The sequence below is a fragment of the Bufo bufo genome, chromosome 3 (assembly GCF_905171765.1).
Source record: "Bufo bufo chromosome 3, aBufBuf1.1, whole genome shotgun sequence".
Taxonomy (NCBI): Eukaryota; Metazoa; Chordata; class Amphibia; order Anura; family Bufonidae; genus Bufo; species Bufo bufo.
In genome coordinates, this window is record NC_053391.1 from 589,190,196 (window position 1) to 589,207,731 (window position 17,536).

The following is a 17,536-nucleotide window of genomic DNA, read 5'->3' on the forward strand; positions in this document are numbered from 1 at the left end:
ACCAGATATCATTGTTTGTGCTAAGTTAGCATGCAGACAGAATGCAGACTGCCAACAATGGACAATTTACATCCGCCTTGATTGGCAAGTCCCTGCTAGTAAAGGAGGCTTTGAAAAGAATATGCAAAAACACTGATCGTACAATTCCCTAAAATAACCATGTAGGTTTATCAATGAAGATCAGGAAGATTTGACAACAGCAATCCAAAGTTGTAAAATAATCACAATCTCAAAGAGGTGATATAGAAAGTGGAGTAACATCTGAAGACCGAACTGTTAAACTTAAAGATGCACCAAATTTATCAAACCTGGCAAAACAGCCTTTAAAAATTCCACTCATGACAATGTTCTATTGCTAATAAAAAAGTGAAGAATAGAAAACACGAGGAATAACAGGTTTTAAAATAGAAAGGCTTGCCACCAAAACCACTGGGAGTCAGAGACAGCTGAAATAGCACGCCGCTGTCAGAATACAGATAGATTGGATGACACACACTAAAAATGTGTTACTTTTGCATAGACTGTAAAACAAAGGAAATCATGACCACAGAGACGGTTCTATTTTATAACTTTTATTACAGTAGGATACCCCTGAGAAAGGCAGCCAACCCCCCTCATAAACACACAGACAATTCATATTTAATCCTTTTGGGCGTCTAGTCACCTCCGTTTCAAATAGCTCAGCTCATACCAGTATGATCCAGCAGAAAAGGAGCCAACAAGAATCATCCCTAGGATAAAATGATGAAAGGGAATAGAAATATAAAAATCACCCAATATGGGAGAAAAGAGAAGAAAACAGACACAGGAATATTAGTTGCAATGGCACAAACAGAAATGTTTTGTAGAGCTGACAATTGTACAACCAGATAGGATACTCTTCAAATATGAGCCCCACACAGGGTTGGCTATATATATGGAGAAAAGCAGAATTGCATAGTGTCAGATTAATAACTTTGATTCAAGGCAGCTACAGTGCAGGTAACAGCAGGGTCAGTCTGACCACTACATCCAGAACTGTGCTATTTGTAAGTGGCATGGGTGCCATCAGTGGAGGCTTTTAGCTCATCATGGTCCTTTATAAGGTCCTTTATAAACAATGGCAGCACAAGTGTTCTTTGCACACCACTCTACGTGTTGGAGACTTGGCATGAGTTTTTGGACAAGCCCTTTTCAATTGAGTTGCCCCTGCATTCCCAATATTAGGTTTTAGTGGTAAATATGAACCTGCATTGTAGGACAAATTCTAAAATAGACTTGGGCTATGCTGAACTACTGAAGATGCCTACAGAGATGAAAGCTGAAAGACAGGAACCAATGTCAAAGACACGTCCATTTCGAATATTTTAAATGTACTTAAGATGTCCAATTTCAGTCTGGGGGCATCATGTATTAGTCCAATTACAAACATAAGGATTAAACTATCAATCTGGTGTTGCCCAGAATTAGATAAAAGGATCTTCTGTTCTTTCCTGGAAATAGGGCCGCTCTGGTCTCATATTGCAGTTAAGACTAGTTGACTTGAAGGTGACTGAGCTGCAATACCAGGCACAGTCCATGGACAGGGGTAGCACTGTTCTTAGATTAGATCAACAGTTTTTTTTCCAGTCCTGGAAGGTGCTTTAAGGATCTTCCAGATCTGTAGATTGTTCCTGACCGTCAATTTGGCTAATAAAGTGTTCTTTAAATCCTGTCTGTAGGCAAGAGCAAGAAAATAAATGGGCAAGTCCAAAATACTCTCCATAGTAAAGGGACATTCATGGTTGCCTATCAGGGTTACAGATTTCAATGAGCTCTAGAACAAGTTTATCTTCACATACCCCATTTAAAATGAATTAACTGGTAACCCAAGTCAGTGGCAAGCATAAAAAAAAAAGTTGACCATGCCTCACACTACATATGATTTTGCCAGCTGCCAGTGGCAAACCCAGCTCCTCCAGTGCCTCAAAAATCGCTAATAAAAACAAAACAAAAAAAACACCCAGATTTGTCATCACAGGTAATGTGCAAATTCTGCCACAAAAGTGGTTCGGAGGTTAAAAAAAACCTAAATCAATCATTACATACTCAGAATAGCCAACCCCATATTCCACTTCATATGCATTACATAGTAAAAAAATATTTAATAAAATAGCTAAACACACATTTATTGCACTTGCAACATCTTTTAAATAGCGGCAAAGCCCTTGTGTCCATGTGTTTAACACTACATGGTATAGAAACCAAGCAACACAGAAAAAGCACCAGGATGCACAACTGACTGTTCTTGAGCAATGCAGTGGTCATGAGTCTTTTACAAAAGATAGCAGGATCAGTGCTCAGTCAGGTATATGGAGAACCTGCTGCAATATACTTAGAAGGCACTTGTATTTTTGGTAAGAAATCTTCGGATATTCATCTCAATTCTTTGGGAGTCTTAACACAAAATATATTTTTAGTATTAAATACTGACTGCATGGTCCTCTAACCAAATCTTTACCTCACTTACATCAGCCCAAAGTTGTAGTTACTGGTTCTTCAAACTCCTTCAGTCTCGTAGCTATACAGCTTACATGTATTTACTGAGCATTCCCAACCAATAAACGAGATTCTTCAACACCATCAGAGAAGGGTCACCTTGTAAATACAGACAGACAGAATGCAATGTCCCAGTCTTATGGGCATGTCATTCATTTAACAAGATATTTCTGATGGAACACTAACTGTATATGCACCAGTAATTGTGTAGAGATGTTGCTTATGAACCTTGAGATTGTGGCCTTAATCCATCATCATTTAGTAGAAAACTAGCTATATAGCACACAATTGCAAAATATAGTCACACTTGCATTCACCACTCCCATAGACTGTCAGATTTTGGGGTACACATCATGTAATCCTCAATGTGCCTATGTGACAGGAAGAATCTCCCCGTTGTTTTCCTATATATTCCACATAAAAGCACACATGTGCTAAACGCTCAATAAGTTAACTTTCCTTTAAGAAACAATTTTCAGCTCAACAATCAATTAAAACTATTTTCCATCCAATTAAGAAATGGTTCCTTGGTTTCCATCATTGCTTATACAATCAGTTTTCTCTGGAAATCAGAGTCTTATGAGCAGAGAAGAGAAGTAATACTTAATGCTGAGGGAGGCAGCTTGTGACAATGTCCAAAGGCAACTTCATAAGTGAACCAAAAATTGGTCAGGTGACAACCAGCACCAAAACAGTGGTTAAGGTCAATATGGACCAGCATGTTTTCCACCTACATTCTTGTTTTGGACGGGCTGAAGGGGGAAGCCATCGTTTTGGTTTCATCTTAAATAGAAAAAAAACGTCCTCACCATTGACCTTAAATAGTTCGCCTTCAGTAGAAGCCTGAGTGGTTCGGTCATATTGTCCCTGTAGTAACAGGTCCTTTCAGAACAACCAGAAGTTGTGAAATCAATAGGCCGTGTTTGTCTCCCTCCCTCCCAATGTAGTGTCAACTTCAAAGTAAAGCCATGATTGTTCTTCCACCTTCCCTTTCGAAGATTTTTTGGCAGTGCAAGGGATGAGGCTATAGGCTTAGTCTAGGCCTCTGAGGCAGCCTGAGGTTTAAGTTCAGCTTTTTCCATAGCGGTTCCATAGGGCAAGGAGCGTTTGAAGAACCCAAGCTGTGGAGAGAACACAAAAATGAGTGGTTACAGAAAAGTGTTCTGACCATAAACTGCTCTATTCAACAAACTTTCAAAAACTTTATGTCAAAGGCTTTAATGGGTACCATTCCAGGTGCAGAGACCAGCACCTATCACTGAAATGAAGTGGCTGAAATGTTCAGCTTTGTGCTGTTTAATCAGTCTTGCTTGGCTCTTCTCCCCTCGTTGGATACATACATTATGTGCTCCGCTTTATGAAGAGCGTTGAGAAAGGTCAATCAAAGCTGAAGGGGAACAAGTACCTAGTACTTCTTCCCATTAATTTCAGTGATCGTGAAGGTCTGGTCATCTGGACTGCCAACAATCTAAACTTGTTGCATGTCAAACGTTTGATGCAATGACAGATCCACTTTAATGACATCAGAATCAGAAAAACGCCAGACCTGTGTATGGTACTTCAACTCAGCATAATGAAATGAATGGAGCTTGAGCTGCTATACCACACAATCTGTGGGCAGATCTTGTGTTTTTGGAAGAAAACGGCCATCTTTTTTCTACTCCAGGACAATCCCTTTAAAATGTCATTCATGAGGGTATATGTTCTTACTATGTGTACTGCCAGGATCACCCAAAACCAGGAAAAGTTGTGAGAGATATTTTTTACTCTCCTATATTAAGATTTTACATATACTTTCTACTTTGCCTAAATGCTCAATGTTTAAAGGGGTTGTCCAACCTTGGAGTGGAGCCGAGAACCCCTCTGGTCCCTCTAAAAACCCACTCAGACTTTGAACACCCCCCACTACTCCCACTCCCCAAAGGACCAGGAAGTAGCTTGGTCCTGTGACTGCTGCGGCCAATCACAGGCCTCAGTGGTCTCAACGGCTTAAATGATACATCACTACTGTGACAATGTTCAAGCCACTGTGACCACTGGGGTCTGCGATTCGCTGCAGCGGTCATTAGACAGAGCTAATTCCTGGTCCTAAGGGGAGCAGAAGACGCTGGGAATGCAGCAGCGGTGGGGCAGGAAACATGTTAGTGGGGTGTTTTTTATGTTCAGGGGGACAGAGGAGGACATGAGTTTTTGTGTCCATGGCCAGACAGTCCCTTTAATATTAGATTTCTCTAGCACAGTGTTAGACAGTTTTAAGAACTCACCTTATACAAAACATATATAAGTAAGGCAAGCAGCAGCAGACCAATTAAGATGGCCAATATTATGATCCACAGAGGAACTCCATAACTACTCTCTGGTTTCAGCCAGTGAATGGTTGTATTAACCTAAAAAAAATATAAAAAAATGTATTATATGCAGGTTATTATGTTAAAACCCAAGTTGTTATAGAACTTGAGATTTCTGCTTTATGTAAACATGGCCTTAAAAGCAAACACTAAGTCAGTGGCAAAAAAAACACCATACAAACAATGACAATGGCACAAGTGATGCTATGCAAGTAAGGCCATTTATTTCATGGGAGGCTATTAATTTTAATGACCACCATGTAATGCTACATGTCACCAGTAGAGGCCACTCCAGTGAAAAGATCTCTGGTTAGAGAAGCTGAAGGATGACCGGCTTGCATTGAGAAATGGGTTGGCCTTCAGGGAATTAACAGGTTTAAACTTATTAGAATTTTTCCCCAAAATTTCACCAACTATTCTCAACTTACCTGGTGTGTTCCCTGAGGATATGATTCAGGTAGAATTTTGTAAGGCAGCCGATGAATTTGATATGCTGCATCGCACTGCAGCGCAAAGCCTTGGTTCTCATTCTGGAAATATGAGCAACAAAATCATAAATTAGATGCTTGCAAGTTGAGAAATACACATTCATCATTATAAGTACAGCGCTAACCGCACTTGCTAGCAATTATAGCAATTATATGCAATAAACCAAAGCTATATGATACCTCGTGTTTTGCCTTCACTTAAAAAAACAAAAATAAGGCTATGCACATATTTTCCACTAGGTGGCAGTATGAACTAAATGAAATTTCATGATGGCTCCACAGGCTTCTGAATAGCCAATAGTTCCCATTGGAAAAAAAAGAAATACAAAGTCAGCTTTAAGTGAAAGGGCACAATAGAGAAACCTGAGACACTAGAGAGACTACTAGAAGAGAGACTGGAATGGAGTACCTGTATGAAGGTCTTGGCCCAGACTCGGAAGTGAACCTTAAGTATGGCTCGTCGCTGCTTCTCCAGTGGACCGACATCACAGCGAAGGTGTAAACAGTCTGAATGGTGAGGGGTACATTTCTGTAAAGAAAGATCTAGATCATATACAAGCAGATTATCTATATATACTATGTTATACTGGTTTGACATACACACTTATGGGTTTATCGATCACTTTCATTGACCAATATGGATTATGTGTAAATTGTAGTTTTAAGGCTTTTAAAAGACACCAGCAACATGTATACAGTATCTGCATGATATACAGTCCATGAGTTAGAGTAACCCATAATCTACTGCATAACCTGCTGCTGTTCACAAATACTGACAACCACCCCATAACCCCACAGGGTTCTGTAATTCTCTGCATATACGAGTCCTCCTCCACACCCACCATACTCACAGAACTGTGACATTGTGTCGTTTAAAGAGGTATTCCCATCTTCTAATGTTATGGCATAGTGCTGGGATATGTCCTATCATTATAGTCCGATCCCTAGGATTCCCCACGAATTCTAAAAATGGACTGAGGATTGTGTGGTCCTGGCAGTCATTTCCCCACCAATTAGGCATATCCTAGTGAAGCACTATCACTATCACTTCCTATAGTAGATTGCCTCCTTTACCAGGCATAAAAAGATCTTGTTGGTAAAAAAAGATCTTGAAGAAGAACCTATGACACTGGTTGACCTGTTGCATGTGCACTTGGCCGCTGAAGGCATCTCTGTTGGTCCCATGTTCATATGTGCCCACATTGCTGAGAAATATTATGTTTTATTGTATGCAAATAAGAGCACATCAGCCAGTTTTATAAGTACAAATCTGCTTATGTAACGCCCTTCTAGGGGGGATTACCACTCTCTTTACCCCTCCACTGTCCTTAATGGTGTACCATGTAACACCAGGTTCTGCACAATGTGTAAATGTATAAATGTATTTATGATCTGGTAAGGGTTTGACATGTAATGTGCTTTGTTCACCAGCAGATGGCGGCACTTCTGGCAGAGCTGTGTTAGATAGAATTAAACCTTTCTTCCATTCTATTCCCCTCTCTAGAGAGGGAGGAGTTAGTCAGTTAGAAGTTAGTTCAGAGTATCCCCTGTAAGGGGACGGAGGAGGCCCTCATCCCTCCTGGATGAGCCTGCAGGAGTTAGTTGAGAGCAGCCCCTGCAAGTGGAAGGCTGTGTGTCAGCCAGCAGAGCACTATCTGCTCTGCTGGGCCCGGAGGCCCAAAGCTATAAGCCTCAGAACCCATGAGGAAAAGTTTCCTGGACAAGATACAGCACAAGATAAAGGTAGAGTCAAAGAAGTTGCAGCAGAAATCCAAAGGAAAAGTTCCTATTTAATCCTGTGAACATAGAGCTGAAAGAATTCTTATGTAGCAGGGCTGAGAGTGTTTGCCTGCCAGAACTTCATGCCAAAGCTTGCTGGTAACCAAGATAAAGTTGGAAGATTGTTCCCTGATGGAAGTAAAGCTGTTAACTACTTCAATACCAGTCTGGACTAGAGTTCTTTCACCCTCATTTTCACCACCTATCCATTTCAATTGCACCGCTGCGGACGACTACACCTGGGGTTCCAGGATATCCATGTAGGAGCACCGTAACAAGTGCTAAAGCCACACCTAGAGGGACATTATAGGAATCCCTCAACTGGGTTCCACCATCAACTTCTACATAGGGGGACCTAGTCCCTCGTCGCTGAAATGCAACTGGCGTCACAACAAAATTTTAACCCTCATAACACCTCTTAAAGGGACCCCCTGGTTGATGTCGAACCCAGTAGTGTGCTGCACTTACAGATAACCTTTTAGGTAAAGTATGACATTCAAAAACAAAATAAGTCCTTACTAAAAGATGTGATCCTCCAGCAGAAACCCGGGATGTGTCCCGCCGTTCTACATGATGACCAGTTGGATTTGAGGAATACTAAAAAGAAGCAAGAAAGTCAGAGTTAAGAAAAAATTATGTACATCATGGAGTTTGATGTCACTATGAGGCAATAACTAGAGATGAGAGAATTTCCGCTTATGAAATTCATTCACAATTCGTTTGGTGGTAAAAGGTGATTTGCATTATGGATTCGGTTACCACGGACCATAACGCAATTCTATGACGGAATGCATAATGAAATGCCTTTAGAGGCAGTTATTCATTCCATCATAGAAGTCTATGGCCTGCATAACAGATCCATCCCGTTTTCCCTGCATAACGGAAACGGGATGGATCCGTTTTGCAGCCCATAGACTTCTATTATGACGGAATAAATAACGGAATGCCTCTAAAGTCATTCCGTTATGCATTCTGTCATAGAACTGCGTTATGGTCCGTGGTAACGGAATCTATAATGCAATTCACCTTTTACCACCAAACGAAGTGTGAACGAATTTCAAAATATGAAATTCGCTCATCTCTAGTTATAACAGTGGCCATATAGCTTAGACAGTCTCTCAATGTTCGTTTGGCCAACCACCATTCCTCCCCATCTTCAGTGTGCAGAGGACATTATGCTGCTGCCAGACACCCCTGGCAGTAGCTTATCTACCATGGGAACAAAAGATTGGGCATGTTGAAATCCAAAGTGCCGGATCGTTCTTTCCAGCTCAATATCTGCTGTCAAGGGAGGGGTTGAGTCTGTCCCATATATTAGATAATTGGTGTAATGTAGAGATTGCATTTAAAAAAAAAAAAAGACTACTGGTGCATATACACTTTCTACAGCAGTTGACAAAAAGTTTGTTTATCAACAGCTAGGGTGGTCAGACATCCGGTTTTCAGGCTCCCTGTCCTCCGTCCGGCGCAGAGCCTTCATGGACACAGGATGTCCACCCTTTCAGTAGTTCACGCTCAGACAGCAGCATTGCGCTGTCTGAGCGTGAGCTGCAGCAACTGACTGAGGCTTCGCTCACCCCCAGTCAGTCACCGCAGACATTGCTTCCTATGGCTGACTGAGGGGAAGAGAAGCACCCTGGCTGCCCCCGGCTCACCTCCCTTCTTCCCTCTACCCCCGTTTTTTTCGTGGGCGGCTATGGGGGGGGGCGTGACTTCATCGAGGTAGGCGTGACCGGTGAGGTCCGGCTTTTTTGGGTGAAGCCAGTGGCCACCATCCTGACTTCACCATGCATGATGGGCTCGGCTGATCCTGGCAAGACAGGAGAAAGCCACCGCCAGACACCTCTCGCGGTGGCTAACCCATCCAGAACAAAAGAAAATGGTGTGGAAATTCAACTTGCCTGATACTTTTTTCACTTGACATTTATCATGTGAAAATAGGTAGGCACCCATACATGAAATTGGAAAGTTCTGCCAACGATATTCTGATGTGTATGGGGGCCTGTAACCACCCCATATTATATGAAGAACTGAAGAGATTAAAATGGTCTAGTTAGTGGTTCCTCTATTTTCCTGGGATATTTAGATGGACTTCTATTGCGTCTCCAGAGCTGAAAATAACATGAGGAGCATAATGCAGCCACACCAGATGTGATCTAGTTTTCCTTACCTGCAATTTAAGTGGGTTGATGGGCTGACTTGTGGTACAGTTCACCAAGCCATGCACAGAATAGTTCATGACATACATCGCTTGTTCTCGGTTATGGACTATCGGGCAGCTGAGTGTTAAGACGCCATGACTGATGGAGCTTGGCCCTAGATTTGCCAGCTGGAAAATAATTAAAGTAGGTTTAGGACGGCAGGTGAATGTTAGCTGTGTGTTAAGTCACAAATCATTTCTCATTCTTGTCTTGCAGACATACAAACAGCGCTCTCCTACCTCATACACGTGATTAACCTCTGGACCTGCGTCTTCCACTTGAGTGACCAGTTTGTTTGGCTTCCAGTTTGCAAGTGGAAAGATTACAATGTCCGGTTTTGAAACCCTGCAGAGAACATAGGAAAAAAAAGAATCAGCCATCGCTGGGATGGGGCAACGAAACAACTGTAATATCTGTGAGGTTACAGACAAGGAACACTGCTGGTGGCTGAACGAGCATCTGACCAAGCTTGCATGTCTATTTCAGTACGAAGAGGGGGCTACACTGTGCTCTTCTGGCAGCAGATTATCCTCTGCAGGAACCAAGGATCATGCATGTTGAAATACAATTTGGAATGGGGGGGGGGGGGGGGGCTGGGGAGGACCCCCAAAACATAAGATCAAATGATCCATTCTGCCAAAATCCCAGCTTTTATTTGAAATGCTGGTTTAACCATTGCTTCACCTATAGCTCACTTTTTAACCAGTTAAAAACCAGAGATCGAGCACGGTGAGGAACTTTTACACAGAGGGATTATTGGATGAATGTTCATTCATTACAATGATCATTGCCCAGCGGACCAAGAATGATACTTCATTTCTTTGAACACAAGAAAAAATAAATGAATCATCATTTGTCAGCAGGACATCTCCTTGTGTAACAGGACATGGATTGTCACTTGTAATAGAATTGAAAAAGCCACAGGAGCGATCTCAAGTTTTGAATGCCCATTGGTACAGCTACTCGAACCTGACAAATGCCCACTGTAAAAGACCCTTGTGCTTACGGTATTGCGTGGTGTTTTTCAACACTGTGCTGTAAAAATACCAGCTCCGGATGAAAGTATGGAAAATATGAAATGCAGGAGAGAAGTATTCTTTACTTTTTTTTTTTTTTTTTTTTGCAAAGCCAAAGTTTTTTTTCAAGCAGCAAACAAAAAACGCCAGACTAAGGCCTCATGCACACGACCGTGGTGTGTTTTGCAGACCTCAAAACACGGATTGCGTCCATGTGCGTTCCACAATTTGCTGAACGGCACGAACAGCCTTCAATATAAATGCCTATTCTTGTCCGCAAAGCGTTTTTAGCAGGGCAACGGAATGGAGCAACGGATGTGGACAGCACACGGAGTGCTGTCCGCATCTTTTGCAGCCCCATTGAAGTGAATGGGTCCGCATCAGAGCCGCGAAAACGGCGACTCCGATGCGGACCCAAACAGCCGCGTGCATGAGGCCTAAATGTGTGTATGTAGGGGACCTTAAATGCTGATCAACTTACTATGTTGAGTGGTGCTTGTTGCTGGCAATTTACCTGCCTGTGTAAAAAGGACCCTTAGGCCTCCTTTCACACGAGCGTGGCGGATTGGCTCCGGATGCGTTCAGTGAAACGCGCACTATTTTGCAGGCAAGTTTTTCGCACGTGTGATAAAAAAAAAACTGAAGGTTTACAAACATCTCTAAGCAACCATCAGTGAAAAACGCATTGCATCCGCACTTGCTTGCGGGTGCAATGTGTTTTTCACAGAAGCCCCTTTCACTTCTATGGGGCCAGGGCTGCGTGAAAAACACAGAATATAGAACATAGTGTGTTTTTTCGCGCAACGCAGAACTGATGCTTGGGGGGAAAAAAATAAATAAAAAAATCTACGACCCATTGAGATGAATGGGTCAGGATTCAGTAAGGGTGCCATGCGTTCACTTCACTCGCACGGAAAACTCGTGCTTGTGTGAAAAGGGGCCTTAGGGGTTTACAGAATGATCATACTATCACTATAAAACCCTCCGATAAAGGGGGCAACATAGTGATCTTAGACAGTGAAAGATATGTGGAGATGTGTAAAAGGATTATATAAAGGATATGTGGAGATGTGTTACAAGAAACTAGACAGCAATCCTACCGAGAGGTTTAAGAGTGTTTTTTGTTTTTTTTTTGTGTTTTGACGCACCACAGGTATGGGGAGGGGGGTGGGGGGATAAGGGGAAAAAAAACAAACTCTTTTCTTGTACTGTAATCTGTTTTTATATCTCAAGTAATAAAGATAATTAAAAAAAAAAAAAAAGAGTGAATTGAAGCCGATTCTAGAGAAGGGGAAAACACAGGCTCATTAGCAAGGAGGAATTTGAATTCATGCTACCTCAGTACCCTGTTTTACCATCTTTTTACGGCCTTCCCAAGGTACACAAGGGGACGTCTCCCCTGAAGGAAAGACCCATCGTATCTGGGATAGGCAGTGTAACCGAGAAGATTAGTATGTATTTTGACCGAATCCTCAGACCCTTCGTTACAAGCTTACCGTCTTATGTCCAAGATACTAAGGATGTCCTGCAGCACCTCAATGACGTGCAGTGTGAGGAAGACATCCTGCTAGAGAGTTTGGATGTTGAAGCTTTATACAGCTCCATCCTGCATGACAAGGGATGTGAGGCCATCAGCACATTCATGCTAGAAAGGGGTGCACACTTCACGCTGCATAGTGAATTTGTGCTGATATTGCTCAAATTCATTCTGAGCCATAACATCTTCTTTGATAGACGTATCTACCACCAGCTCAGGGGGGGTGGCGATGGGTAGTCCCTATGCCCCGATGTTCGCCAACCTCTACCTGGGCTGGTGGAAGAAGGAGATGGTGTCCGGGGAACCGATGGGACAATGGGCCTCATCCATTTTATTATGGATGAGGTACATTGATGACATTCATCCTGTGGAGGGGTACCAAGGAAGGAGTTAGTGATTGTGTCCTCATTGAATGCGTGGGGACTGTTTTTCACGTATGAGATTAGTGAATCAAATCTCACCTTCCTGGACATCACTATTCGTGTTAATCATAACAGGCGAATAGTCACAAATATGTTCTGCAAATCCACAGCCACCAACTCCCTGTTACGATGGGACAGTGGACATCCGGTGCTGCTTAAACGAGGAATACCAAAGGGCCAATACCTCAGAGCCCGACGAAACTGCGCTGAGTGGACAGATTTCAGAACGGCAGCAGATGACCTGCGTAAGAGATTCACGCAGAGGGACTATCCTGAATCGTCTTTGAGGATGCCTTTTCAACATGCTGCTAGTTGCGACAGGGAGAACCTTTTATATCCGAAGAAACAGGCACCGGATGATGGCAAAATGCGGATAATGGGTACCTTTGACGTGGCTCACAAAGAGGTGCAGAGGATTCTACAGGACTCGTGGAACATCTTCCAGTCAGATCCGATTGTAGGTGACTTGGTGGGGGAACACCCACTTGTCACGTATCGGAGAGGGGGTAATCTAAAAGAGGTTGGTACACAGCACGTTTAACACCCCAGCGAGTGAGACGTGGCTTCCCAAAAGACCGCCTGGGACATTCAAGTGTGACAATTGTGTTGCTTGCAAGGCCATCAATAAGCAACACTGTAACCAGCACAGTTACTAGACGCAGTTATAATATAAGATCCTTTATTAACTGCAGGACAGTAGGAGTGGTATACCTGGCTACCTGCATTTGCTGCAAGCAATATGTGGGAAAAACTAAGAGGGAATTTAGGAGGCGTAGAGGGAGCATCTTCCGGACATTATTAAGTAGAGTGACACAGCATATTGGGACGTTCCATCCGGGTAGTTTTGACAGTGTGACCTTTCTGGGGATTGAACATGTGAGGCCATCTCCCAGAGGAGGTGATGGACACTTTGCTGCTATGCAAAGAAGCAGAATGGACCTTCAGGCTACAAACCGTGAGACCAAGGGGTCTGAATGATTTCATTTCATACACTTGCTTCATACACGAATCTCGGCAAGGTTGTGTCACATCTGTCTTTTTGGCCCCCTCTTCCCTGACAATCTTACCACGTTGCCATTAGTCTCTGGCATGTGTACATACTCAGATTGCAGCGGTTGGATAGCACAGCTTTTGAATGGCACCTATGTATATTTTTCAGTTCATCAGGTTTATTTCTGTATACATATAGTAGTGTCACCTACACAGTAGGGATAGATATCAATATGTAGGGAAATATTTGTACACCTGTATTTATTATATCACTATTTTAGGTTTTATTTTGCCTTTTCAGACACCTCCACACACGACTGCCACCCTGTTTTTTGAGTAGTTGGCTCTGGTGCCAGGTGTCGGACATGTGGGTGGCCATCTCTACATAATTTGTAAGGTTCTATCATTCTGAAGTAATAGGTAGTTACAGTTTATTTTGAGGCCCCCATAGCACTAGATCATTAGGTTGTGTAAAAAAGGATAGGTGGCTGTGGATATCATTTCCTTTTTCAGTTATGGCATACGGTCTCACAGGTTGTCCCTCCTTTAATGTATCCACACTATTAATGGCCTGTTTGCCCGTATGTGCTTTTCAATAAGTTAACATCCTCCCCAGTCTTCTGCCCAGCGATACCAGTTAAACTATGTTCTCCGGAAGTATAGGTTTTACGAAGCTACTTAATACTCACCTTTTCCTATGTATCGTTTACATCCTCGGTTATTGCTGTATTTTGATAGGCGAGGGGAAAGCGCATCTTCTTAGCCTTCCCTCCTGCAGGGTGTGGCTTCTGCCATTTAGCAGTAGCGCTCTGGCGGCTGCGTTACGGCCGTCAAAGTGCCAGAGGCAATATACCTTACATGTGCTGTTCTCTATGCCGCCCCTGATGATTCGCTGTCTCTACAGCAATGAAACGTGTCGGGCACTTAGGAGTATGGTGTTAGTAGCCTAACAAAAGGAGGGTTCATTTAGGGATTCAGATATTACAGGGCAAAATAGTACCTCTTTTCCCAGTATACCTAGGACCCAAACAAGGATAGGGGTTAGGGTCTGGTGCGTTTGAGGTGCTTGACCCTTATCTGCAGGTGCACTCCCTAGATAGTGTATGTCGGCTTGTTGTGACACCACATTGCCGCTGTTTCAAGTGGGCATGGTGGAGGTGTGAGTGGTTCTACCAGACCCAGTGTTCTAAGGGGCTTGAGAGTGATAGTCCAGCGGATCACTCAAGGAGGCACCATTATTCCCTACCCTCCGTTTTAGGGTCCATTCACACGTCCGTTTTGGTGTTCCGCATCAGTTCCGATTAAAAACGGAACGTTATGCGGATCCATTCATTTTCAATGGAATTCGCAAATAATCGGAGAGCACTCATGGTGCTCTCCGATTCCGTGATTCCGTTCCGTGGGTTCCGTTATTCGGATCCTGGAAAAAAAAATATACCCTGTCCTACTATTTGTCCGATTTTGCGTTCCGTCATCCCATTCTAGTCAATGGATCCGTCAAAAAAAAATCGGATGACATGCTAAAAGCATCCTCATGTCATCCAGATTTTCGGATCCGCAAAAAACAGGAACGTTTATCTGGAAAGGTAAAAATACTGACGTGTGAATGTATCCTTATACAAAGTATTTTTGGGCAGATAGCCTTTTATACTATCCTTAAATAGTTTTTTTCTTTTTCTTTTTTGAACACCATCTACCTTATAGCTAATTGTTCTCTTTCACACAAGTGAGTTTTCTGTCCAGATGCAATTTGAATCCTGACCCATTCATTTCAATGAGAGTACATGAGCATCGTTTCTCACTCATTATCTCTGCGTTCAGAAAAACTCTCAGCATGTTCTATATTGTGCGTTTTTCATGCAGCCCTGGCCCCATAGAAGTGAATCGGGCTTGTGTGAAAAACAGAAGACATCCAGATGCAATGCGTTTTTCAGTTATGGTTACTAGAGGATGTGGATTGCATGCGTTTTTTCATGCATGTGAAGAAAAACTGAATAGCAATCTGGATGAAAAAAAAAAAACTCCTAACACAATCAGAGAAAGAAAAAAACGATTGAACTTGCATGCAAAACCATCTTTTTTCCTGAACAGATCAACAGATCCTGACCATCTGTATTGCTTGTGTGAAAGAGCCTTAAGGCTAGGTGAACATCTTTGCTATAATTCTGGTATTCTTTTCCAGCATAGAAACAGATCATCAGAATCGCCCGATCCAGCATATGCCAGACACCCAAATCGCCCAACAGAACCCATCCACTATAATAGAGTCAGTCGGGTTCTGGTGTCAATACATTTCATCCTTTAGATCTGTGCACTTAGCCTTCGATCTTTATTTTTTTTCCCCTGTATGCCCCATATACATTAGATTATCAGCAGATCTCTGCAAGAACTGTGTCCGGTGTATGGTCAGATTTTACACTTAAAGCTAGCTTCAAAGTGAGAAGAGGCAATGCTTGGACAGAAGTATCCTGGCGTCTGGACCTTCCTTGAAACACACAGATGAGCCGGCAGTTGGATCCCCGCTGATCAGCTTTAGGCCTCATGCACACGACCGTTGTGCGCACCCGTGGCCGTTGTGCCGTTTTCCGTTTTTTTTCGCGGACCCATTGACTTTCAATGGGTCCGTGGAAAAATCGGAAAATGCACCGTTTTGCAACCGCATCCGTGATCCGTGTTTCCTGGCCGTGAAAAAAATATGCCCTGTCCTATTTTTTTCACGGCCAACGGTTCACGGACCCATTCAAGTCAATGGGTCCGTGAAAGAACACGGATGCACACAAGATTGGCATCCGTGTCCGTGATCCGTGGCCGTAGTTTAGTTTTTATACAGACGGATCCGAAGATCCGTCTGCATAAAGCTTTTTCAAAGCTGAGTTTTCACTTCGTGAAAACTCAGAACCGACAGTATATTCTAACACAGAAGCGTTCCCATGGTGATGGGGACGCTTCTAGTTAGAATACACTACAAACTTTGTACAAGACTGCCCCCTGCTGCCTGGCAGCACCCGATCTCTTACAGGGGGCCGTGATCAGCACAATTAACCCCTTCAGGTGCGGCACCTGAAAGGGTTAATTGTACTATCATATCCCCCTGTAAGAGATCAGGGCTGCCAGGCAGCAGGGGGCAGACCCTCCCCCCCCTCCCCAGTTTGAATATCATTGGTGGCCAGTGCAGCCCCCCCCCCCACCTCCCTCCATTGTAATAATTCGTTGGTGGCACAGTGTGCGCCCCCCCCCTCCCTCCCTCCATTGTAATAATTCGTTGGTGGCACAGTGTGCGCCCCCCCCCCCCTTCCTCCCTCTATTGTAATAAATCGTTGGTGGCACAGTGTGCGCCCCCCATTGCCCCCCCCCCCTCCCTCTATAGCATTAACAACGTTGGTGGCCAGTGTGCGGCCTCCCATCACCCCCCCCCCCCCATCATTGGTGGTAGCGGAGTTCCGATCGGAGTCCCAGTTTAATCGCTGGGGCTCCGATCGGTAACCATGGCAACCAGGACGCTACTACAGTCCTCGTTGCCATGGTTACTTAGCAATAGTACAATAGTTGAAGAGTCATACTTACCTGCTGCTGCGATGTTCGTGTCCGGCCGGGAGCTCCACCTACTGGTAAGTGACAGTGACAGGTCTGTGCGGCGCATTGCTAAATGAACCGTCACTTACCAGTAGGAGGAGCTCCCGGCCGGACACGAACATCACAGCTCCCAGGTAAGTATGAATCTTGTACTATTGCTAGTAACCCGCTGCCACCAATGATCGGGGAGGGGGGGGGGGGGGGGGGCGGAAGATGGGAGGCCGCACACTGGCCACCAATGTTGTTAATGCTATAGAGGGAGGGGGGCCAATAATTGCCACCAACGATTTATTACAATAGAGGGAGGAAGGGGGGGGGGGGGGCGCACACTGTGCCACCAACGAATTATTACAATAGGGGGGGGGAGGGGGGGGGGGGGGGGGCACACTGTGCCACCAACAAATTATTACAATAGAGGGAGGAAGGGGGGGGGGCGCACACTGTGCCACCAACGATTTATTACAATGGAGGGAGGAAGGGGGGGGGGGGGCGCACTGGCCACCAATGATATTCAAACTGGGGAGGGGGGGGAGGGTCTGCCCCCTGCTGCCTGGCAGCCCTGATCTCTTACAGGGGGATATGATAGTACAATTAACCCCTTCAGGTGCGGCACCTGAGGGGTTAATTGTGCTGATCACGGCCCCCTGTAAGAGATCGGATGCTGC

General features: G+C 44.0%; 1 protein-coding gene across 1 annotated transcript in view; it reads right to left on the reverse strand.

Annotated features, from left to right (window-relative positions):
• Positions 1-1,907: 1,907 nt before the first annotated feature.
• Positions 1,908-17,536, reverse strand: part of ITGA5 (integrin subunit alpha 5) — a 118,830-nt gene continuing 103,201 nt past the window's right edge. The window contains exons 24-30 of the mRNA XM_040425857.1: positions 9,573-9,678; positions 9,303-9,461; positions 7,652-7,729; positions 5,763-5,882; positions 5,294-5,395; positions 4,782-4,904; positions 1,908-3,638 (exon numbers count right to left, since the gene is read on the reverse strand). Of these exons, the coding sequence (XP_040281791.1) occupies positions 3,555-3,638; positions 4,782-4,904; positions 5,294-5,395; positions 5,763-5,882; positions 7,652-7,729; positions 9,303-9,461; positions 9,573-9,678 (772 nt within the window). The 3' untranslated portion in view covers positions 1,908-3,554. The remainder of the gene's footprint in view (positions 3,639-4,781; positions 4,905-5,293; positions 5,396-5,762; positions 5,883-7,651; positions 7,730-9,302; positions 9,462-9,572; positions 9,679-17,536) is intronic.